General features: G+C 46.9%; 1 protein-coding gene across 1 annotated transcript in view; it reads left to right on the top strand.

Moving 5' to 3' along the window:
* Positions 1–26,168, top strand: part of KIF11 (kinesin family member 11) — a 705,022-nt gene that overhangs the window by 591,613 nt on the left and 87,241 nt on the right. The window contains exon 20 of the mRNA XM_069611368.1: positions 16,233–16,455. Within this exon, the coding sequence (XP_069467469.1) occupies positions 16,233–16,455 (223 nt within the window). The remainder of the gene's footprint in view (positions 1–16,232; positions 16,456–26,168) is intronic.

The raw sequence follows: 26,168 nt of genomic DNA, 5'->3' as shown, positions 1-26,168 counted from the left end.
CAAGACGACAGGGCTCTTTTGTTCAACACCACAGCGGAGGCCCGGTATTGGATGGACGGGGAACAGATCCCGGATGCCGATGTGAAAAGGCGCAGGTCGCGGCGAGCCATAGCACAGGGCAGCAAGCAGGTCCCTTAACCCGCAGACTATGGGAACAAATTAGCTGAAGCTAGGCGCAGCTGGAAGGATTCCTTGAAGAGCGACACCAAAGACGAACACCCCTCTACCCCCTGAAGTTACAGGGGTATATATACCTGCCCGTAGGGCACCATGTGTGGTGAAACGGAGCCGAAACGGTACAGTCATAACGAGGGAAACCTCGCTGGACCTGTTTTTAGTTTGGGGAGTTTAAAGTTGTGGGGGGGGGAACGCGGGAGTTGGTACTAAAGTTGGGGACTTAAAAGGGGAAACACCAAGACTACTGGGAGCCTTCAAGAACAGTTCAACGAAAAATCGGCCTCGAAAGATGCCTCGCTCGAATGCTCAACCACCCATGGCTGACAAAATCAAAATTATGACAAGGAACGTTAGATGCATGAACAGCTTTGTCAAGCAACGCTGCATACAAGCATATTTAAAAAGATGCGAGGTTGGGACTGCTATGCTCCAACAGACCCACCTGAGCGCAAAAAAAACTTGAAGAAATTTGCAAGACCTGGCGCAGAACCCTAATAGGATCCTCTTACTCCTCCTATGCCAGAGGGATCCTGATCTAGATCAGCCTGACCATTCCCATCAAGTTGGTAGGCACTAAGAGACGAGGGGAGGATGGCGCTGGCACATGGCACCATAGAGGGAAAAAAGGTATGTCTAATCAGTACCTACACACCCAACCACGATGCCACAATCTTCCGCTCACTATACTCACGGCTCAGCCCTTGCAGAGATAGCACCATGATATGGGGGGGGAGATCGCAACTGCACTCTTTATCCCCATATGGACAGATCAGATGACGGACACACCCGTCCATCCCCTCCTGCCAACATTCTAACCACACTAACACATCAGCTCCTACTCCCCGGGGGAACACCCGGAACAGGAATACTCCTACTCCCCACCGCATGCAGTCCACACCAGATTAGATTACATATTCGTGAGCCAAGAGCAACAGGCCGCATTTGGGGACGTACACTACCTGCCCAGTGTTCTATCTGACCACTCTCCTTTAGCGATCACCTGGGAGGTGCTCCCGCCCAGGCCTCCGGTGCCCACCTGGAGGCTCGGGAGCAAAGCCCTGCTCGACTCAGCTTTCCTGGAGCACATACTGGAAAGTACGGAGGAGTAATGGCAATCGAACCTGAATAGTGAGGCGTATAGGCACGGTGTGGGAAGCATATAAGGTGGACATGAGGGGGGGGACATGATTGCAACGGTGGGAGGTGCTCATAGATCCATCAGCCTCACTTGAGCGCACCGAAAAAGAGCTGGGAGATCTGGAGGGGAAGGCTGACACAACCCCTGAACACCTGCAGAGGGAGATCGAACTTGGACAAACCTGCCTAACTCACTGGGAGGCCCTGGGGAAATTAAGCTACGCCAAACACACCAAGAGAACCCATGCCCTGGGGGACAAACCCAGAAAACTATTAGAATGGCTCTATAAGAGGGAAACCCCCCGGACTCATATCTGCCACATTCGCAAACCAGACGGCACCACTGCACACACATGCAGACAGAAATAAACTGTTTTCTGATTTCTACCAAGACCTATATTCCGACACCACATCCCCTATGGACATTGAAATAGACAATGTCTTGGATATTATCAGGTTACCCAGATTAGACACGCAGATTACGGAAGCCCTTGACGATCCCATTACACCCGATGAGGTGAAGGCAACCATCAGATCCCTGCCGGATCGGCTCCCGGGGGAATTCTACAAGACATATGAGGAGACCCTAGCCCCCTTACTGGCCCAAGTGTTCAATGAGGCTTACGAGACAGGCACCCTCCTTGAAGCCATGTGGGAAGCGGTTATCATTCCCCTTCTGAAACCCGAGAAGGACGGTGCGGAGTGCGGCTCATATAGGCCCCTCTCCATGTTAAATGTAGACAATAAAATACAAACTGCCCTACTAGCGCAAAGATTGCGTAGAGTGATCCCCCTACTGAGATACCAGGATCAAACGGGCTATGTGCCCGGGCGCTCATCACTGTAAACCTACGCAGGCTGCATCACGTAATATACAGCACCGAAAGCGGGCCCCTGAAATACCCAGTGGCGTCCTTGGACGCTACCAAAGCTTTCGATTCTGTACGGTGGAAATGGCTGTACGCCACCATGATAAAAATGGGGATAGGGCCCGTCTTCCTGAAATGGACCCAGCTGGTATGCACTAATCCCACTGCCAGAGTACGCACTAATGAAACATACTCCAATAGATGGGCCCTCCATAGAGGCACGAGACAAGGATGCTTCCCCCATGCTATATATCTTGGCCATAGAACCCGTAGCAGCATGCCTAAGACAGGAATATGGAGATGGGGGGGGCATAGAAATAGACGGCGTAACCCACCTAATGTCAATGTACCCCGATGACGTACTACTATACCTACGCAACTCTGAACACCTCCTCCCATATATCCTGGAAACACTAGACGGATTCCACAGATACACGGGGATCCAGCTTAATAAAGACGAATCTTGCCTCTACCCCCTCGCTGCGCTGTGCGGCAATGAATATGTACCCCTCCCCCATGGCCCTCCAATGGAAGACAACCTCCTTCAGATACTTGAGGAACACTATACATCGAACCCCCAGAACTGAACACATTCTTAACACAGAGCCAAGGATGCCCTGGCGAAATCAATGGACTTCTGGGGAAAACTGCCACTCTCTGTGGCAGGGAGGGCTGGCCTCCTCAAAATGGTGGCGCTGCCCCGGCTACTACACAACTTCATGAACGTCCCATTCACTAGCCCCCCTCCCTTCTTCAGGGAAACAGACAAACTTAGCAGACGGTTCTTGTGGCAAGGGGGCAGACACAGAGTAGCGCTAGAGACACTACATAGACCCTATGAAAGAGGAGGCATGAAAATCCCCAACTTTGACCTTTATTACTTGGCAAGTCAGTTCAGGCATGTAGTGAAATGGATGGTGGACGAAACTACAACACACTCTACTCTTACAACCAGCCCTGCCTCGGCTGCTACTCCGAGACCTACTCTGGGTCCCGACCGCCACACTGCAAAATAGCCCATACCTGGTTAAGCTGGGGACCTGGCTGTGGAAACGCGCCTGCAAATCTGTGAGAGCAGAGGATCCGTATTCCCCACACATCCCCATAGCAGCAATCATGGCCAACAGACCCTGGGGACAAACGGAAACACATAGCCAATGGGAGCCCCATGGCGTGGCCACACTGGGGGACCTGGTTCAGGAACGAGAGATCCTAACGTTTGCAGAACTGAAGGAGACCACGGGTCTACTGCCAGGGCAGTTCTTGCTCCACAGAGCTGTGGTGCCATGGAGCACGAGGCCATGGACACATGCTAAATGTGGCCGAAGGGGGTTATGAAACCTCACGACTATATGGGGCACTAACGGAGGGCATGACCAGAAACTAGCTCAAAAAGTAGGGTGAAGTGGGAGCACTAACTGAGCCTGGAATTTGATGACAAGGAATGGGAGAAAATAACTCGCTCACAAAAAAAACTCCAGAAACGCACGCCTGCAGCTCATCCAATTTTACATAATCAACAGAGCATACCTCACGCCAGAAGCGATTTCCAAGTTTAGGGGAGCGGAGATCCAAGTATGCCCCAAATGCAATGAACCCAGGGCTTCTATGACTCACATGTTCTGGAGATGTCCAGAGATACAGGAGTTCTGGACACAGGTTGCGGCAAAAATGGCAGTGGTGGGCATCGACGTGGAGGTGTTGACACCAGCGGCTTGCATCTTGGGCAGATAGACTTAGCAGGAAAATCAAGCCTCTAAATAAACTCAAGGACCTAATATACATAACAGCGAAAAGACGCATAGCCATGGGATGGTAAAGCCTGAAAAATCCTAGTGTGACACGGTGGGGGGACCTCCTGCGGTGGGTGACTGCCGAAACTGGAGCGTGGGAGACCGCGCTATAGGAACAGAGGCTGGACAACAGCGACAATCTGCACCAATCGGGGGTGTTGACGGTGCCTCTGCTCTCAGACGGGGAAGACACTATCCCAGAGGACCCAGACAACCCTAATTCGAACGCTGGCACAGCGAGATCTAATGCACAGACTGGTCTGGGGGGGGGGGTGGTGGAGCGGGAGTGAAGGGAAGGAATTAATGGTGGTTGTATTTGATTGAGTGCACTGATATTACTGGATGTTGGTTTATATTGTTAAACCAATAGAAAAAATGTAAAAATAGACCGCACCCTGTGTGGGACCTTAACATAGTCTTGGGCGCCTTGGCGCACACACCATTCGAGTCAATAGCGTCCGTGGATATTAGGCTGGTCACCATCAAGACAGCCTTACTAGTCAGTCTTACCTCTGCTCAGTCAGGTAGATTCAGGTGCTGGTTGCCTCTGAACCATATACCACCTGTCACAAGGTAGTCATGCAGATGCACCCGGCATTTCTGCCCAAGGTTCCATCTGCGTTCCACTTGAACGAGGAAATAGTCCTTCCTACGTTCTTACCGATCCCAAGGACGAAGCACAGGGTGCTGCACTGCCTGGATGTCAGGCGTACCCTAAAATTATACTTGGACAGGTCCAAGGGCTTCCGCAAGTCGATCGCCCCTTTAGTCACTTTGGGAGGCTCGAGGCCAGGCTATCGGGCCTCTAAGGCTTCCATATCCCGCTGGATGGTCTCTGCCATCAAGGAAGCGTACGAGGGTCAGCACAAGCCAATTCCGGCCAACATGCTTGCCCACGCAGTCAGGGCCACGGCAACGGCCATCACATTCCAGCGACATGACCCTTGGCAAGTCATAAGCAGGGCGGGCACTTGGGCCTCTCCCTCAGCTTTCTGTAAGCATTACTGTTTGGATGTCGGCTCTAGATCTGATGCGGCCTTCGGACAGGCGGTTCTCAGGAACCTGTTTGTTCAAGGAGGGTCTCCTCTCCACCCTGGGGCTACATTCAGTTGTAATCGCCCATACAATATGAAGGAAAGGGGACCGGACGTAAGAGTAATTATAAGTTACTCACCATAGTGACTAACATACTCTTAGTCCATAGTCCCCTTTCCGCCATACATCCCACCAACTTCCCCCTAATAATAGTGGCGTCATTAGGCAATGTTAAATATATTTTCGTCTCCCGTCCCTTGGAAGGGACTCCCATACACCTGTTTTATTGGGGGGGGGGGTGGATGGACATATGGAGGAAAGGGGACTATGGAGTAGGAGTACGTTAGTCACTTTGGTGAGTATCTTATAATTTTGCAAACGTCGGCAAACACAAACGGTGGAAAAAGTTGCTAAAAGTTTGTAGAAGTGTTAAAACTGTGCCATTCCCCACCCCATATCAACATTTAAGGTCAAACTTTCTACATCGGCTGAAAAATGATAAATTAATCACCATAGTGACTAACATACTCCTACTCCATAGTCCCCTTTCCTCCATACGTCCCTCCATTCCCCCCTCTGATAAAACTGGTGTCATTAGGCAATGTTAATATTGTCGACACGTCAATGGGGACTGAGGAGTTGGTCCGATGGGCAGACTCAGGGGAGCGCATGCGCCGAGGGCTACGCCTGTGAGGAAGCTTTTTTTCTGATGAAAAGGGTTCCGTCTCCTGTCCCTAGCGAGGGACGCCCATACAGTATGGAGGTAAGGGGACTATGGATTAGAGTAAGTTAGTCACTACGGTGAGTAACTTATAATTTTTTGTCAGTAAAATAGTTACTCAATAAGATGCTCCAACATTCCCATTAGCATTTTCTACTATGCTAATGGAAATAAATGCCCATTGTATTGTAGAAAAAAAGCAGAAAACTTTCTGTTGCATATGCATGTCTCTAGCATACAATAAAGACCACAGTCCATGGCCCTTTGACTATTCGGGGTCTGCACAGTCCCCTCTCGTCCATGCACTATTAAACCTGGATTGCATGTGCACACCATCTCACAAAACAGCCCTTCTACACTTTTGTACTGTTATGATTGTAGCACTCCCTCATTGCCTGCTTTGAAACAGTCACATATACATCCACAAATAAGTTTTAAAAAAACTCTACATATAACCCTATCAGCATATTCAACTTGCACACAACTGCACTTAAAAATGTTCTACAAATCTTTTGGATATGCAGTTCCCTTGCTTATCCCAAAAGGTTTTACACACTGCTGCTATAAATGCACATATGCATTGTGCAGTAAAAGTGCATGAATGGAAACAGTAGGGATTGTCAAGTGCTCATTGGAGCCCGTGTTGGGGAGAATGCTCATTTATGTGCTAATTCCCTTCAACCTTAGAGAGCCCCAGCTCTTTTGCTGGACCTTAGGGCTTTTTAATTTTTACCCTGGATAGAGTGAGCCCTTTTTCTCACTCTCTCATACATTTTGATCTGATTTGGATTATGTTTCCTTTGTTTTTGGAGTCCAAACTCCATAGGCATCTTCTTTTTGTATGGTGACACACAGGACCTTCAGTGCAGTGTCACAGACATAAGGTTTAAATACCTTTTCTTGTGAGAACTACTGTTCCCAAGAATAGTAAAGTGAAATTGACTTTACTTACCTTTTCTCTTTGTAGGTCCACCACACACCATCTTATGTGAAGTGCTGTGGGGGTGACTTATTAGCCCCTTTTCCTACTTAATCATTTAAACAAATATTACCCTCACTACTTTAAATTGCTGGTGGCAGTGGTTCAATTTTCCTACCATTGTACTTTTCTAACGCAGGCTGATTCCTCAGCTGCAGTATAGAACCCATGGGTGACCAGTGTGTCAAAATGGCCCCAGTCTTCTTTTTTCGCCATTTCTTTTTTGAGAGTTTAAAAGGCAAGGCTTCTTGGACTGACAGTCGACCACTTGGAAGAACAACCCAACGAAGAAACCATGAACAAAGCTTGCTGCATCCTCCTGGACCTTTGAATTCCCCGGTGAAACCCCACTGCTGTGCTGAAACTACTTTCTCTGATTGACAAGAGAAGCCTCGGAAAGGACGACTTCTTCTCTTGGGTTAGTGGGACCAACTAACCCTGAGACTTAACTTTGCTGATAGACCTTCCCCGACTAGCTGTATTTTGCTGCTGCAGGAACAGAGTACCAGGGGTTGAGAAATTCATAGTACAGTGCAACGTCTGTAAGATGGCCAAACACTCCAAGAAGCTCCTCAGGACTCTAAAGAAGCAGGACGACCAAAGCTCGATTCACTTCACCAGAGCGCTGGACTCGAGGAGTGAAGGAAACTCAACCAGTGTTTAAGAACCGCGGTTGTGCTATTTACTGAGCGCTGAAACCGCGAAGTGCTGCTGATCCGAAAAGAGCCTGTAGCTGCCGCTGACCATAGATTGCTACCGCAGGAGTAGCCAGATGCCCTCCCTCTTGTCCCCATGACCGAGGACCAGGAACACAGAATATGAATCGCTGCAACCAGACCGGAGCCAGCTGGATCCTCTTCTAACCAAAAGGTACTGTTCTGACTTTGGGTACTTCCTCATTGTCTGTAGCTTGCTCTTCTCAGTTGAGACTTGCAGTAGCTGTGTTTTCTAGAGTTGATCTCCGCTCTAACTTTGACAAGTGTAACAGTTTGTGACCCTCAAGTGATGTTTCATGCAACAAACTTGCTAACTTTGCAAGACTTTTGAAGTGCCTCAGCTCCATAGACTTTGCTCAAATTGACTTTCCCTGTCCTGGCTCCCTGCAGTCTCTTCTAATCCATTGACTTTGATTCTAACTGTCCCTATTAGGCAAGATTGTATGCAGTACCCTTTTTGGTGCACTACAACAACCCTGACCTCCTGGCAATAGGAACCCAGCCTTTGGTATAAGTCTGTACTACACAGGTTGGTAGCGTGTTGAGCAGCCAGGCTTATCTCAAGAGGGGTCAATGTGAGCTGTAGAGGAGTTGTACAGAGATTCACAGTGACAAGTATTCAAATAAACACTTGCACACAAGGTTTCTTGAATAAACAATTATTCATTTATCAGTCGGAGTAAGCCTTCTTCAGAAGGGAGCAATATAAATGTAACAGACATACACTCCAAAACAACACTTAGTTTCTAAATCAGTAAGGACCCCTTTGAGATGGCCCAGTCACAACCTACACCCTCAGGTGACTTCAATAGCTTGGGTGCTGAGGACATTAATATCTTACTGTTGCATTTAGAACATTCTTAAGAATTGATAAAAGAAAAAGGTTATTAGAACAAACCAGCAATAACAAATATTAAGCATACAAATACTTTTGGATCCCCTAACAGGTTAAGCCAAAGTCAATGTACAAAAGTCTATATGAGCTGAAGCACTTCTGGTAGGTAAGTAAGAAAAGTCTTTGCACAATGTTTTAGAAGTCTTTGAAGAAAAGAATCAAATGTAGGGCCACAAGCTGTTTAGACTTGTGAGTAGTAGAAGATGCAAGCAACTCTAAAGTAAGAGGTAAGTTCTCTTAGACTTTAAAGTACCTTTGGATTGAAGAAAAAGTGCAGCAGACGACTGCCGTTCCTGTGCAGATCTCACTGTTCCTGGGCCTCAGTCGTGGGGACAAGAGGGAGGACTTCTGGGGACTCCTGCACTGCAATGGGATGGTCACCGCTCACAACCGGCAATCTTCAAACAAGTGGCACTTCGGTGTTTCAGCTCCTCACGCATACGCTAATGGTAACACCGCGTTCCTGGTTGATATGGACTTTCCTTGCTTCCGGGGTTCTGCACTCTGTTGGAGCTCAGGCTCGGCCAGTCCTGCTGTCAGAGTATGCGGAAGTTCCTTCCCCCTGAGACTCCTCACCTGGGTCTTCAGTGGGGTTTGATGTCCTCGGTCTCCTTCTTCTTTCCTTCGTGGGATTCTCTCCTTTGTCACTTGACTTGATAGTCCTTCTTCCCTTCTTGCGTTCGAAGAGATAGGGACGGTCTCCCCCCGAGGCCACCTTGCCTGCCTATGGATCTGGCAGTCAGGTGAACCCAGGGGAGTCCGTCCCTTCAAACAGGGAAAAAGCCAGATTTGGCAGAAAAAACCCTGTGTATTGGCAGATGGTATTGGCCGATCCTGATGTGAAGATTGGAGAGGCTGGTATAGTCTTGTATCAAGAACACAGAAAAGTCAAATAAAGGACTGATCCTCCTGGATAAGGGTTCGCTCCAAGCAAAGCTCTGTATGAGAATGGGGAATCGGCTGCACACTTGAAAATAAGGAACTGTTCCAAACAGAAGGAAAACAGGTAAGATTGCAGGAGGCTGAATAAGTAGAGATAGCCACACAGAGAAATCTGGAGGAAACGATAAGATGAAGATACCAAGCACGAGAGAGTACCGGAGAAAGAGAGAGAGAGAGAATGGAACGTTGGTGAAACACGGAAAAGAAGGTGACCGCTCCGTAAACACAGCAGAAGGGTAATCGAGCCCACTAGACCCCAAGGTAGAATATCAAGAAACCGACACCGGAAAGCACAATCGAAGTGTAGTCTAGTCGGGAAACAAACGGCCGCGGAAAGGCTGACCGAAGGAACGAGAAGACCGTAAAAGAAGCTCAACAGGAGAAAAAAAGGACCTGCACGAGAGGGGAAGACCAGGGAAGAAACAGGGTTAACAGGAGGTAAGTTACGAGGGAAAACTCGGAAGTTGGGCACTGCAGCAAAGCGAAAGTCTGAAGACCGACGAATGCGAGTTGCAACGCGAGTCGCAGGGGGCGTGGTCTCCTAATATACCTGCCAGCCCAAAACGACTAGAGCGTCAAGCGGACCTGTAGAGAGGCTTAATACCGCCTCCATCTTGCCCAGAGTTTCCACGGCCGCGGTGTGACACCTGCTTCCTGGGAGTCCGGAGGATCTTCCTGGAGCTCTTGGCCAACTTAAAAGCAACGCACACAATCTGGTGTTCCTCTGGGGGCTATCCAGTGTCCAGCAGCAACTCTGTCGAAATTCAACCAGTTCCGAGAAGATGTCGAGGTGGCTTACTTTGGAGTTGATTGGTCCCACCAACTCAAGGGGAGAAGTCGTCCTTGCAGGGGCTTCTCTGTCGATACGAAATTGGAGTTTCAGCACAGCAGCATACACAGCACTTCACCGGGCATACCAATGGTCCAGGAGTTGCAGCAGGCATCCTCTTCAAGTTGTTCTTCGGTTCCTTCGTCCAGTGGTCGACTCTGCCTTCCAAGCAAAAAGCCTTGCCTTGTATTCAGTTCTCTCCCTATCATTCCAGCCTAGCTGTCAGTCACCCAGCAGGGTGGCTGTCCTTGCTGGATAGTCAGCCGGCCAATCACTACAGAGTGCATTTGGGTCTCCTAGGAGACTAAGCACAGGGAGTTTTGGGCACCTCAGTCACTTCCTGCCTCCGCCAGACACCCTGGAGCCGGAGGCAGGCTTCACTGGTGGTTCCTGCCCAAGGCAAAGCGAACAAAGGGACCAACAAAGGGACCAATCCTGGTTTGGCTGGCAGAGTAAATCTCAAGAAGGACCTTTCCACAAAGAAATGGTGAAAAAAGACTGGGGCCATTTTGACAAAAATGGCACCCCAGGGTGCTTTACTGCAGCTGCGAATGCAGTCCGCGGTAAATGCACACCACAGTTGTTAAAAGTAAACCACTGCCACCAGCCATTCAGTGAGGCAAGTTTTTACATAAAAATGTTACATGAGAAGCTATAAAAAGGCAATACGAAGTAACCCCTCCAGCACCCTATTGTAAGATAGTGTGTACTGGGTCTAGAAAGTTATTGATGTAAGTAAAGTCAATTTCACTTTACTGCTCTGGGAAACAGTTGTTTATCCAAGAGAAGGTATTTAAACCTTTGGCAAATCTGAAAGATTTCCCTGTGCCACTGCAGGAAGGTGCTGTGTGACACAATGTAAAGGATGATGCCTATGGAGTTTGTCAGACTTCGTAACCCAAAGAAACGGTGTTCAAAATCACAATAGAATACATGAGAGAGTGGGGGAAAAGGGTCACACACTTTCCAGGTTAAATAAATCAAGTCCTCAAAATCCAGAGAAGTTGCTTGGGGTCTCTAAAGTGGAGGGAATTAGCACATTTCTGAGAATTCTCCCGAACAGTCGCTTTTCACAATGTTTCGCTTTTCAATAATGACAGTCAGGAATTTAGTAAGTAGTCGTATAGCTTATTGCAGCGGGAACAACTACATCGAACAGAGCCATTCCAACTTTTGTTTCAGCTAATCAGTGGAAGAACAGATTGTTTACTCCAAGTCATAGTAATCATGTTTCGGTCGAAGGTCACATTACATGAGCTCTTTGGATTACATTTTTCAATGTTTTAATCCTAGTACTTGAATTGTGCTAGGAAAGTTCTGTGGAGTGAAATAGAATTCCGTATAGTTCCATCATCCGTTTTCTCTATAAGCACATGTTCCGTTTGGGAGAAAAATAATGAATCGTTACACTTCCGAAATAAAGCCTTGCTCTGCACATGTGTTCATTGATAAAATGTGGGAATGTTTGTCCTGAGGACGGGCATAGCAAATGGGCAAACGGCGGCTTCACGATTATCCCAGAATACCAAGATTATATTCCTGTTAGTGATTCAAGTTTTGGGTGAAAAATCCATCCAACGGTAAATGGGTTCCATGGCGCAGACACATGTTGTAGGATGTAACTATTTAGATTTTAAAAAGAAAAAATTAAGTCCCACTATTCCCTGCATTTACACAACTTTTTATGTATTCTGCAGATACAAAGGAATCCTATAAATGCACAAGAGATTGATTTGTGCTTTTTCAGTAAATATATAAGGGTTCTATTTTCAGTAAATATATAAGGGTTCTATCAAAGTGGGGCAATCCATTATGTATAGATTTTTCACGTTTACTGCATAGCTCACAACTTTCCCAGTTAGATGGAGGTGTATTTGAGCCAGTTTTTCTTCGCACTACATGCTTTTAAGTGAAGCATAGTTCTTGCAATGTGCAAACTAAACTACGGGTTCCATCATGCCTCCTTCTCCCACTCTTCCTGTCTTCACAATCTATGCGTCCTTCTTTCTGTCTTCACCATCTGTGCCTCTTTCTTCCTGTCTTTCTGTCTTCACCATCTATGCCTCCTTGTCTTCACCATCTATACCTTGTACGTACGCTCACTCTGTCTTCATATTGTGTGCCTCCTTCTTCCTGTCTTTGTCTTCACCACATATGTGGCCTTTTCCCACTTTCTGCATTCACCAACTATGCTTCCTACTTCCTTTCTAGCCACACTTGGATAGAATTGTGAACACTAGCCTTCGTCTCATCTAGACAGACACTTGGATAGCATTGTGAATGTTGGCAAGTGCCACATTTGGATATAATTGTGAATATTGGCGTGCGTCCATTATAGACAGGATTGTGAATATTAGCCAGTGCGGATCCAAATGCATAGATATTCACGCACCACATCTAGAAAGAACATGGAAATTTAGCACATATCACTTCTAGATAGCGAGGCCAATAACCAACCCACTAACAATTTCACCCCTCTGCATGCACCTCTCAAACTCTAACCAAACAAAACCACAACCCTAAAGCACAGCAAACTGCACTACACCACAACAACAAAACAAAACACACATAGCTTTGCACAACAGCACACGACGGCTACCGACTGGAAAGCACCCCCAAGCTCAGCGAAAGGTGTTAACCAAACTGAAGCTGCCAACAGCCCATCACTGCCCTCTTGCACTTTTCGCACTCGTTCCCTCTAACGCACACCCCCCAAACCCTTTTCCTTTTCAGATCCACCAGAGTGCCAGGGGACCACTCCGGTGGTGATAGTCCGCGGTACAAATATCCTTTAACATTAACATAAGAGGCGCAGGAAAGTTGTTTGAAAAGAGAGCCATCAGCCGAAGACGTGCCTCCCGCTCTGTTTCAAAAAGCATTTGATAATCACAGTATGCAGCCCTAGTCTAGGGTACCTGAAGAGGGCATATACAACAAAGGGGGGGGAGGTTAGGAAAGTGGCTGTTGCAGTAGTCCAGCCTACACAGGACCAGGGCTCTACATAGGTTCAGCTTATGGGGGAGAAGGTGAGGAACAGTACAATTGCTGTAAGGAGGGCAAACTGGAAGCATGGCCTTTTTTTCCAAGCTCCAAAATATGAGGTAAAGGAGAGAAAGGACTTAAAGATGACCCCAAGGATTTTGGCCTCGTAGGATGGTGAGGGTAGAGGGCCCAAAGACAGCGGCCAGAGGATAGGAGAAAACAGTGAACCAGTATCGCAATAAGAAAGATCTGTCTTACTGGCATGGAGTCAGATTGTTAGCTGCACACAATGCCTTGATGGCGATCAAACCAATCTGGGGATGCAAAACGAGGATAACAAATTAGTTCAGGGAAGTGGAAAGCTGGGTTATTAAAAGAGCACTGCAAATGAGGAGAAAAGGGACATCAGGTGAACAAGAGGGGCAAAATAGATATGGAATAGCCACAATTACAGGATAAAACCCTGGGGTACTCTGTACTGCACCACCACACTGTGTACCTGCAAAGAGCCCAGTTGCAGTTAGTGAGGAAAATAAATCGGCCAGGTCCATGATGCTAAAGGTATCGTATAACCGTTACATGAGTATACAATGGTTCACCATGTGAAAGGCAGAGGAGACCTCAAGGAACACTATCCTCAGTTGTACTACAATCATAAATACCATAGACACTATCATTCCACCATATTACAAATACTGTATGCTCCCATAAAGTACCTATAATTACTATACACAACAATATACTATGTGTTGCCAGTGAGGCATCGGGTGAGCCAGAGGGACGAAATGGACATGGACGAGCCACAATCGTAGGATAAAACCCTGGGGTACTCTGCAAGTGCACACTGACTGGGTGGAGTACAAACAGCCCAATTGCAGCTGGTTAGGGTGGTTACTAAGGAAAACAAATCAGCCAGACCATTGCCTGGTCAGTGATGCTAATGGTATCATGAAACTGTTTAATGAGGATACAATTGTTGACCGTGTGAAAGGTGAAGTCCTTAAGGAGCACTGTCGTCAATTGTACTACAATCATAAATACCATATACACTTTATATCGTTCCATCATATTGCAAATACTGTATACTCCCCTTACATTACCGATTACTATACACATTACTATGCCATGTTGCCAGTGACTAGATTTCACCACAATAGAATTAAAGCATATAACAAGGGCATACAATACACCATCACATAACAAAACTCGCCCTGAACTCCCTGCAACTGAAATTGTAGCAGACACCAATATTAACTGTGAACACGGCAGCATCTGCGAAATCCACAGCTCCATATCAACTTTATTCTACCGCCCTCCCCCCACCACCCAACCTTTCCAGACCCTCTTTCGACCACCAAATAACCCCAAATGTGTTTTGCAGGCTTTTTCCCCACAGCGCTATCTGTGCACACCAGCCGCTGTCTGAGGATCCAACATGCCCACAGTTTAAAAAAATATGGCGTACCTCATGCTTTTCACCATCCAATCAGCAGGTGCGTCCGATGTCCACGGACATCACGCCGAACGCAGATTGGTCCAGGGGGCTGTTCCTGTACCGAATAGGGAAGTGACACCACGTGCCACTGGGCTGAGGAAGAGCAGGACTTGATGTAATGAAGATTACTAGTAAGTAATGCAGGCATTTATTCAAAATTTTGTGTCAGCGGATAATCAGTTTTCTGGTTTTCGTTGAAGGTAATGAAATAAACTCCATAATGCTCGCCATGTGTTTTGTGGAGTTGTTTAGTTTGAGTTTTTGTTACTTGTAGTTTTGAACACTTTGAAGCACTATGAGTAGCAATTACAAAGGGCAGAAGGATATGTAGCATGAGTGATGGGGTCAAACCCTTAGCACCAAGTTAATTCGCACCTAGATGGAGACAACAATGCTGATTAGATGATTATGGTAATGATGCAAAACTAGAACAACTTTTTCACTAGTGATTTCTGACAGTCTAAAATGCTGTAGTAGACTAAAGGATGGTGCAGGCTTCATGTCTGGACATTTTGGGCAGTGCTTTAGTTGCTGGCATGATCATTGTACATACCTGTCTGACTCTATTGGTGTCCCCCCCTTTCTTCTTCTTTTCCTTCCCAACAGATGACCTTTTTCTGTATTCCCTGTGGTGGGAATGGGTTTTCTGAAAGGTTTTGTCCATATGAGGCTGCTTGATTGTGTGAAACGGTGTTTAGTTTGAGCCAAAAAGGCTTTATTCTGCTGAAAAATTAACAAAGCTGCAGATAAGGTTGATGTCGGTGAATTGATGGGTTGAGCGTTTGTTTGCGAAGTCTACAATGAAGGCTTGATTAAATCAGTCCTGATAACACTACTTATTTGGAGTGGAGGACTCTAGTGATTTCAAGATGTATTTCTTAACCGAGCTTTATGATCTGGTTGTGTGCCATTACATTCTTGATATTTTACTTTGAAGTGGGAAATCTATGTAGATGAGGCTAGATTTGCAATAATTGTTCACATTTAAGATTCCTTGGGGGCAGTTGCTCTCTGTCCAATGTGGATTTCTGTTGACTCAAGTTTTCCATTGACCCAAGGTAGTTAGCTGGTGGTGGTTTTGGCATTTGGGTGTAATTTTTGTCATGCATTTAATTGAGCTTCTATATTTTAAGTGCTAGTTGACCCATGTACCCTTTCTAGTACATGATTGTGGTCGGTGCTGGCCAGTCCTCACTGTAATGACAAAGGGAATACCAGATCATACTTCCTTGATTTGTTTTTGTCTCAACGGTTTGATTACGTTACGCCCAATTCACAATTATGATGTGGTATGAAGACATTCCTGATGGCTTTCAACTGGGCAATGTATCTGTGATAGTCTTTTTGAGATGTGATTGGTGTTAGTAGACCAGCTGAGTCTGCTGCTTAGCCAAAATTCTAGAGTCCCCATTTTATGGCGTTTTGATGGACAAGTGTTTAATTGGAATGTTTGTGTAAAGTTATCTTTTGGAAAGCACTGTTTGGTTTTTGGAACTATCCAACATTGAGTGTAATTGTTAGTTTTGGTCAGTCTCTTACTTAACATGTTCACACGAGAACACTTTTTAACTTGCCTGGTGTACCGTTTGCATTTCTGTACATCCTGTTTCATAACCAGCCTGTTATCCACTAAAATGTAGCAAACTTACATTTTTTTCTCAGAATTTAAATGAAAGCTGCAGTTCATCGGTTGCAAGTATCACCGACCAAGTAAACAAGCAGAGGGATGCGGAAGAGAGTGCGCTTACCACACTAGTTGACCAGGTTGTGGATGATAAGGAGATGCTTGTGGATCAGAAACTGGAGCTCAGTGAACAAGCACAGATGGGATTAAGGAAAGTGTTTACATTTTTGCAAGAGGAGCTTAAAAATGATATTCCCACAGGTAAAAACCACTATTTGACTCCACTATTACAGTGTGATTCATGTTTTTGCATTTAATCTAAACTTGGCAGTATGTCGGTCTTAAACTGTCTTTAACTTGCTTCATTTTGAAATCTGTTATAATGGCAACCATTTTCTACATGTAAGTGGGACTGTTTGGAAGAGAGTTGGTGAATGTTTCTAATTGTTGGGGAGATTTTTGTACAATTGTCTGGTGCAGGCTTTGTAAACTAATGGTGGAATAGTGTGTTACACAAAAAGAGAGTAGCCTCTCCAATGGTAGCTGTAGCAGAGCAGTTAGGTTTACCCTGAGGAGGGAAGGAGGCTGAAGGGGTGGTACAATTAATTCCAATCTACACCACAGTGCTATACTGAAGAAATGAGCACTTTATTATAAAGGCCACATATACAATATTTATGAATGGGGGATGATTACTTTGTGCTACACAAAACACATGTCAGAACATAGTGCAAATAACTGGCCTTTGTATGCCCAATTCAGTTTTCCCTAAAATGTAAGTCTCATACCTGTTGGCAGGCACAATAAATATAGACTTCCAGATGCTAGTGAAAGGGTACACCCCTAGACCATACTAAGAGTAATAACCAAGTTCATGATCCAACAGCATCACACAACTTGCTTACTAAATTAAGTATTAAACCTAGTTCACGTAGCACTGTTGCATATAGATAAAGATATATATATTATAGGACTGCAGTCCCTAGGCCCAGAAGGGAATATTTCACACCAAGAAGTGAAACAGTAGCAATACAGTGAAGCTATGCATAAACTATGCAGGAGTGTATTACAAAGATTTTAAAATCCTAAAATCTAGGGCTCGGTGAGGAACATCAGGGACTTTAGGGGTCCCTCAAAGTGCCAGTTCAGGTATGTAGCTTGCAGTGTCACTTGTGGAAGTTCCACTTTAGAGGAAACGGGAAGACCTGATAAATCTGTTTTCTTATTACTTGCTCTGGAAAGAAATCTACCCCAATGGCGATCCAGTGGAGGATTCAAGACCCAGCAGAGCAGGCGTCGGCACCCAATGTCAACTATTGGGCATATGCGGTACAATGGGACCTGCAGGACCCTAAAACTACTGGTACCATGGGGATGTGTATCAAATATTTCCAACCCATAGGAAAGTACTTCAGTTTGCTTCCAGAAAGTCTGTTCCAGAATGGAAAAAAACTGTTAGCACACTGTTTTACCATAGGGTGCTGGAGGGGTTACTTAGTATCCCCTTGGTCTAGTTACTTAGTATCCCCTTGGTCTAGTTACTTAGTATCCCCTTTGTCTAGTCTTTCAAGTGAAGCCCACCTGTCTCCAGTATGTCGGGCAGGAAGTGAGCGAGGTGCCCGAAACTCCATGTGCTTAATCCCCTTGGTTACAGGAATGCACCCAAAGGTGCAATGGTATCTGGTCATTTCAACTAAAGCATTACCATCAACAAAATATGCTTCGAAGGCATGTTTTTTCAAGCTAAAGGGTTTAGTGTTATAACAGGTTGTAAAGGGTAAAAAACCAGCGGTTGGAGGGGGCGGGGGCCTGTTGGGTAGAATTGCATGCAGTACCCTCTGGGACCACCACATAAAATTAGGACCACAGGTGTAAGCAAAACCAACCTTTGGTATAAGTCTGTACTACAGTTTGTGGTAACAGGCTGAGCAGCCAGGGTTATCTCAAGAGGGAATGTGAGCAGTAAAAGATGTTACACAGAGGTCTTTCAAGTAGACACTTGCACTCAAGATTTCTTGGTATAACACCTATTAATTTATTACACAATCATTTAGAAAACATTCACTAGAAGGAGGCAACTTAATGTTATACACAAACACTTCAATACCATACCAAGAAGTTTGAGTAAATTAGGCTCCCCTGAAATAGGAGCAAAATGGCATTTCAGTTACTTTCAATTGGAGTAAAGGGCACAAGTTAGCAGAATAGATCACAAATACTTTCTTGGCCAGTGCAAATAGTTTTAGTTCACTAGAGGACTCGATTCAGTTCTATAGGCCTAGGCCAAAGTCAATGGACTAGTTTCTTGGATAGGAAAGAGCAGTTCTTGAAGTAAACTGTTAAGTCTTTGGCAAAGTTCTCAGAAGTAGTTTGTATGAAAAAGAATCATATGTTGGTTCACAAACTGATTATGCCTGCAAGTTGGGAAAGGTCCACAAACTTTCACTGCGAGAGGTAAGGTCTCTCAATCGGTTTGGCACAGTCCCTTAGTATGAAGCAAAAGATGCAGCAGAAGTCGTTGGTTGCTGGCAGTTCCTGCAGATCTCACTGTTACTGAGTCTCAGCCGTGGGGACAAGAGGGAGGACGTCGGGGGACTCCTGCACAGGATTGTCCGAAAACTCAGACAAAATGGAGTCACTTCAGTTCGAGTAGCTGTAGTCAAGCACACAAGCTTTTGTCCTTCCCCCTGGTTAAACCTAACCAGCTCTGAGAATGGTATCCAGGTGGGTTAAGAGTTGATTGGTCCCACCAACTCAAAGGAAGAAATCCTTGAAGGGGTTTCTCTGTCGAGACGAACTTGGCGATTCGGATCTGCAGCAGGGCTTCACCAGGCAAACCAACGGTCGTGGAGTTGCAGCAGCCGTCCCCTTCCAGCTCGTCTTCTGTTCTTTCGTTTCAGTGGTCGACTCTGCTTTCCAGACCAATAGACACGCCGTTTAAATAGTTTTCTCCCTTTCATTCCAGCCTAGCTGCCACTCACCCAGCAAGGTGGCTGTCCTTGCCGGACAGTCAGCCAGCCAATCACGCCAGAGTGCATTTGGGTCTCCTAGGAGACTAAGCACATGGGAGTTTCGGGCACCTCCCTCACTTCCTGCCCACCCCAGACACTCGGCTGCCAGAGGCAGTCTTCAGTCCTGAAGCCAGCCAAAGGCGTAGGAACAAAGGGACCAAACCTGGTTTGGCACGCAGAGACAAACTCTAGAAGGACCTTTCCAAAAAGAAATTGCGAAAAAAGAAGACCAGGACCTGTTTAAACAAAGGGGCTTAAGGTGCCATCTTGAAAAACATGGCTCCCGAGATTTTTGGTTAACGGTGTTTGCGGTAGGGAAAAATCATGGTAGTTCGTTATAAAACCACTGCCACCAGCCATTTCGATAGTAAAGGGTAGCATTTGACTGCTACATGAGTATTTGTACACAGGATAATGTTACCCCTCCAGCACTCTCTTGTAAGATTGGGTGTTCTTGGTCTAGGAATTTAAAAAGACTAGTAAAGTCAATTTAACCTTACATTCTCTGGGGCACAGTAGTTTATCCCAGAGAAGGTATTTAAACCTTTGGGAAGTCTAAAAGACATCCCTGTGTGTGACAGGCAGGCAGGCTGGACTTGTAAAGTAAATGTAGTCTTTATTGACTTACTAAATTAAGGATGGAAAGAAAATTTTCCGAAATTAGAATTGGTATTTAACAGAATGCTGCTTCTTTTCCTTCTGGCCTTAGATGGGCTCTTCTCCCGTTGCTTGTCCAGGGGATGCAGTAAAGACTTAGCTGGAGCCTCCGTCTTCTAGTCCTCATAAGCCCACAGGCTTCCCGCAGCTCCTGTCTCCACGTCTGTCTGGCTCTGCAACATAAACGAGAATGATCCGTCAGGCCTTTCTTCCTCTCTGGATTATATAGATAGGGCTTAATTGGCCAATCAGCAACGTTTTCATCAGGCAGGTTATAAATCACCCCCAAGCCCGGGCTTCCTGTTTCTTTCCCCACTGCCTGCACCATTCATCCATCTGGCTGGGACCCCATAATGTAAGTGTGTGTGAGGGTCGGGGTTTTTCACAACTGTTATTGTCCTCCTGTTTACCCACCATACCCTGGGGTTGCTAGTATCCGCCATTGCTGTTTCGTTCCTAGCCGGCCCTGTTGAGTTCCATTGATTCTCCGTAATGGGACAATAGGGGTACCTGGAGCACTGTGCTTTCTTCTAGGTTTATTCAGGGTCACTGCACTGAAGGTGCTGTGTGACACATGAAAAAGATGCCTATGGAGTTATCTAAAACTCCATAATCAAAACACAAGAGTAAAAAACACATCAAAATACGTGATAGAGTGGGGGAAAACGGCTCTCACTCTTTCCAGTTAAAAAAAGAAAGTCTTCAAAATCCAGCAAAGTTGCTGGGGGTCTCTAAAGTGAAGGGAACTAGCACATTTATGAGAATTCTCCCTAACAACCCCCCATTTAAAAAAAAAACATGCATTTTTTAGATGGAATGGTCATTCAATGGTAAAAATTCTATGGAATGACGATAAACCCTGTGCGATTGACAGGTAGCCTGGAGTTAATGGGAGAAACCTGCATAAAAGGCGAGGCTTTTTGGCTTGGAAGGCAGAGTCGACCACTGGACGAAAGATTCCGAAGAAGAACTTGGAAGAGACGCCTGCTGCAACTCCTGGACCGTTGGTTTGCCCGGTCAAACCCTGCAAGGACGACTTCTCCCATTGAGTTGGTGGGACCAATCAATTCCAAAGTAAGACTGTTTGGACATCCTCTCGGAGCTGGCTGTACTTTTTCTGCTGCTGCTGCCGGAACTGACATGCCATGGATAGGAACACCAGATTGTGTGCGTTGCTTTTAAGTCGGACCAAAGCGCTAGGAAGATCCTCTGGAATTCCCTGATGCAGGACTGACCAAGCCTGAGCCACCTCAACAGAGTGCTGGACCCCAGAAGCAAGGAAAGTCTGAAGTGGCATCCGAGAACCGCAGTGTTGCTATTTGCTCTCAGACGCAAGGAGCTGAAACACCGAAGAACCGCTAAATTGAAGTTTGGCCATTGCTGCCACTGACCTTCCCATTGCAGAGCAGGAGTCCCCTGACGTCCTCCCTCTTGTCCCCACGACTGAGGCCCAGGAACAACAGGATCTGCAGAGCTGTACAGGAACAGAAGCCAGCTGGAACCATTTCTTCTAACCAGAGCTACTGCAAAGTCTAAGAACTTACCTCTTGTTGTGTAGCCTTGCTTGATCTCAATTGAGACCTGTCTTGGTTACCTTGCAGAGTTGCTAAAGCTTTGCCCCTAACAAGCCTCCCAGCTTGTGGCCCTTCAAGTGTTTTATTTTCTAAAAACTTTTCAAAAAAACATTGCAAGACTTTTTACCCACCTGCAAAGAAGATCTTCAGCTCCCCTTCGCATTGTGCAATTAACATTGGCGGTCCTGGCTTCCTGAGAGACTCCTCTTGACCTCCGACTTTGGCCTTTGGCCTCTCCCCCAGGAATGGGTTAAACTTATTTCACATTGGAAGGTTTTTAAAAGCACTAACATGTTTATGAATTATTTGTTAACTTTTGTTTTATTCCTCTATTCTATCATTTACACCAAACTCAGTATTGCTCTAAATGTACCAGTGATAAATCAATGTCCAGTGTCCTAGCTATTTAGGTCACCTGAGGGCGTAGGAAGTGTCTTGTGTGCCATCCCCAATGCATCATCTGATTTAGAGAAAGTGTTTTGAAGTGTATTATAAGTGTTATTTAATATATTGCTCCCTTCTGAAGAAGGCTTACACAACTGATTGTGAAATAAATTAATTGCTTTACCAAGAAACCTTGGGTGTAATTTATTTGGCTAACTGCTACTGTGAAACTGTCACGGCATTACTGCTCACATTGACCCCTCTTGAGATGGCCCTGGCTGCTCAGCCACGCTACCAACCTGTGAAGTTCAGATTTATACAAAAGTTTGGGTCCCTATTGCCAGGAGGTCAAGGTTATTGTGCACCCTGAGGGTACTGCATGGACTCTTGCCTAACGGGAACAAAAAGGGAGCAAATACAGAAATGGCTGGTGACTGCTTAAAGCCAGAAACCCTTGGACCAAGCACGCCCAACAATACCTTATTCTTATGCAAAAGGCACATTGAATACTCTATTGTGACAGCGTCAGATAAAGACTACAGTGACCGGGGCACCTTTAAAGGACAGTGTGGGATTACAGGAGAGTAGGTCACGTGTGGGGAGAAATGCTGGGCAGCAGTGACTTGGGGTCAAAAGAGTGGTATATAAAGGTTGAAATAGCTGCGGCTCAACAGAAAGGCACCTGAGGAAGGGACAGGGTTTGTAGGTGGCAGACAATGTGACTAGTTATAAGGGCCTATTGAAAGGGAAGCAGAGTAGCTCAGTGATATGCCTACTTAATGGTGCGGTAGCGACTTGGACAAAGCATATGGTATGAGAGCAGCACTAGGCTGGTAAATAAGGCCCATCGGTGGACAGTGGTGGGGCGGGGGGGTTGGGTTCCTGTGAAAAGGGTATTAAGAGCTATCCGGAGTGTTGGGGTTATAAAAGATTGAGCCATGTAGAGTACTTGGGTGAGTCTCTGATGATGGGCAGGGCATACCTGAAAAGTGGTTTAATGTTGGTGTTGTATCAGTGCTTCGGTGTACTTCACGAAACTGTCCTCTGGTGGAGGTACTGAAAAAAAGTTGTTGTGGGTGGTGTATAAACAAAAGTCAGGTACTGTGGTAGGAGTAATTCAACGTGAGCGGGTGTACTTGCAGAGGGTTCTTGAGGTCGTGTTGGAGGAATAAGATTTGATGGTGGAGACTTGAAAATAGGGTCCCGTTTCAAATGAAAAACTGTAAAGATCCAGATGCCATCCCTGAATGCCAGAGGTTACGGCAAAACCCAATATAACAATAAATGCACAAAGGTGTCATTATTAAGCTTATCTTTTTTTCGAGGGATACCTATATTAGGTTTGTCAACATTATTGCAACGGTAAAGAAATCACATTTTAACTAGAAATGGCAAAGCACGCACAAACAGAGCATGGACAAGGTTTTAATGGCACTCTAAAAAACGAAAACACCCTTTCGTTGAAATCAGTAATTTCTGTTTTTGTAATACAGTACCAAACAAGCATGCTTCCCCTTTCAAAAGTGAAGACATGAAAAGCTATATACACTAGAGTAAGGCATCAGTGAAAAATGATCATAACATGCGGTCCCCTAAATCGGCAACAAAGGAGAAGTTGCCATTTGCTGAGCACTATCAAGGTATGTACGAGGGCTATGGCGTGAATTGCCCGTTTGGAAGGAAGTCATGAACTCTATCCTACAGTACCTGTCTGTCAAATGTTCTTTTCCTTGCTGTACGTGGAATATTAGCCCACTGCTTTAACTGGATATGTCGCATGTTCTGTGTTCACAGGCTTTTTCTTGCACTTCAGATTTCTAGGTCACTGCTGTCTGCAACGCAGCGCAAGCCCACCTCTGGGGAGATAGAAATCATGAATTGTGAGAACAGTCCTGTGTTTGCTGGATTTTGTACACAAATCACATAGTAAACAAATTATAAATATATAAATACTTATGTGATCCAAAAATAGTATAACAGTAACTTTGTTTTGAGGGGATTGGGTCCTCCGACGTATTCCATATCTTTGACAGTAATCACCACAGCTGTGCTGCTTCGGAAAATTTCCTGCGTCGATGCGCCGTACCCGAGGACCTCGGCCGATGTCACCCGATGTGATAGGTAGGATGCACGACGCCAGTAGCCTCAGTTCCGTTTTTTCCGCAAACTTGTTCGCTTCGTGAATCTCGGTACACCTCGACTCTTTGGAGTTCTGTTATATTCTTCTCGGTTCTTGGACCTGTTCGGTTTTTGTGAAAAGCCTGTTCGTGACAGTCTACCTCGTCTTCAAGCCTGCGTCCGGGCTTCAAGAAATGTGGGGACTGTGGGTCCAAGATGTCGGTAACGGACTCGCACGATGCCTGCCTCTGGTGCCTCGGGGAGGCCCACGACACGGACGACTGTGTCGACTGTCAGTCGCTCACGGCCAAGGCCTTGCGGGAGCGCAAGAAGTTGTTGTCGGTAGGTAGGGTGTCTAAGCCGCGCAAGTCGAGGTCTGCTGGGATTTCGACGGATGATTCGAGAGGCGACACTCCGCGTCATAGTCTGAGGTCCAGTGGGTCTCCTTCCAGGAGTAGGTCTCGCCACTCCTCTGCCTCTTCGAGGCATTCCCGGAAGCGCTGGCATCGGTCGCCTTGCCCGTCCTCGTCCGAGGACTCCGCCCGTCGGCGGGTCGCTTATCCCACCTTGCAAGCGACACCGGAGGAATGGGCTTCCTTCGGGAGGTTAGCGATTCTCGAATCGCAGGGCACAGGTCCGTCCGCGCCTCCCAGTGGGGTCGGTCGTGATCGGTCGAGAGACACCGCTCGCAGGCCTTCGGGCTCGAGTGGTCGGCACGGTTCGCGGGAGAGGTCCCGCTCGGACAAGGGTAACCGTTCTCGCCATGCCCGTTCCAGGTCCCGGTCCTCGACGCACTCAAGACCATGTGATCCTGTGCAGTCTTCGAGGAAGACATCGACGCCTGTGGCGCCGAGGTCGTCGACGACCTCTCTTGAAGCTCTGCCTCCGAGGGGGTCGTCGGCACATAGGTCGTCGAAGGACACGCTCGGAGCTCTGGCTTCGAGGCCTGTGTCGACGCTGCCGATGTTGACGGGGCTGCGGCTGACGTCGACGCTGATTCGCTCGACGCCGACTCGTTCAGCGCCCTCGACGCCTTTCGAGGTGGTTGTGTCAGAGGGGCCCCGTGGTACGGGGGTAGCCCCTAGAAAGTCTCTAGGCTAAGGTCAGGCATTGCTTTGGTCCCCAGGTGTCTTCCTCTCACCGCCTGGAGTACATTTTAGAGGGTGATGAAAGCTTGGTTCCGCTTACGGTGCCGGTTGAGCTTCTCTCGGGCCATAGCCAATTTGATGACCTGAGGCAGTCACTGCATGATGCCAGTGGACTGGACACCTCTCCGGAGGTGGAGTTTTGTAGGCCTGAGCCTGGCACTCATGCCAATTCTTCGTACCGGCGCCATATGTCTCGGGTCACCGAGTACTTGGGATGGTTGGCTCCCCCAGGGGAGTTTGTTTAGGATGATCTCACGGACATCCTCGATCTTGGTTTAGCCACCCCCCCCCCCCCCCCAAACTGACCCGGTACTGCCGTTTCATATGGCTCTGCAGAGAAGGGTGGTGGCGGCTTGGACTGCTCCGAGAGTCTTCCGGCAGTGGGCAAGTCTGTGTTGCGAAAATACCGTCCAGCCAGTAGCGATCCCTACATCCCTACTACTTGTCCAGGCACCCCACTCCGGAGAGTTTGGTGGTGCAGGCGGCTACGGCCCCGGCAAAGCAGGCGTCGTATCCTACCATCCCTCCGGATGAGGACGACCAACGTTTTGATGGCTGGGCGAAGAAAGCGTTTTCTTCAGGGGGTATGACGCTTCAGGCGGCCAACTCTGTATGTGCCTTGTCTCGTTTCACACACTGTGTGGAACTGTGTTGCATTAGTGGCTGAACATATTCTCGAAGGGGAAAAACGGGATGGTTTCCTTGCTATGGTTCAGGATGGCAAGGATGCCATGTGTGAGACCGTTCAGTCGGGTTCGGACATGGCAGATTGTGTCAGCCGGTCCATAGCGGCGAGCACCGTAATACGCAGGTTTGCATGGTTGCCGAAGTCGGGGTTCGCTCCTGATGTGCAGTCCCGGCTCCTCAACATGCCCTTTGACGGTGAACATCTTTTTGGGAGCAAGGCTGATGAGAGCCTTGAGAGGTTGCAGACCTCCAAAGCTGCAGCGATGTCGTTGGGCGCTGCAGTTCGACAACCTCGCCTTTTCGTCCTAGGGGACAACAATGGAGGGGAGGTTCCTTTCGCTATTACTCGTCCTTCAGTAAAGCGAGAGGAGCTGTCAGTCAAAGAGGCCACCGTA

The sequence above is a fragment of the Ambystoma mexicanum genome, chromosome 8, assembly GCF_040938575.1.
Source record: "Ambystoma mexicanum isolate Mex_15411 chromosome 8, UKY_AmexF1_1, whole genome shotgun sequence".
Classification (NCBI taxonomy): Eukaryota; Metazoa; Chordata; class Amphibia; order Caudata; family Ambystomatidae; genus Ambystoma; species Ambystoma mexicanum.
Note: the sequence above shows the minus strand (reverse complement) of the source record. Positions and strands in the feature narration are given on the sequence as shown.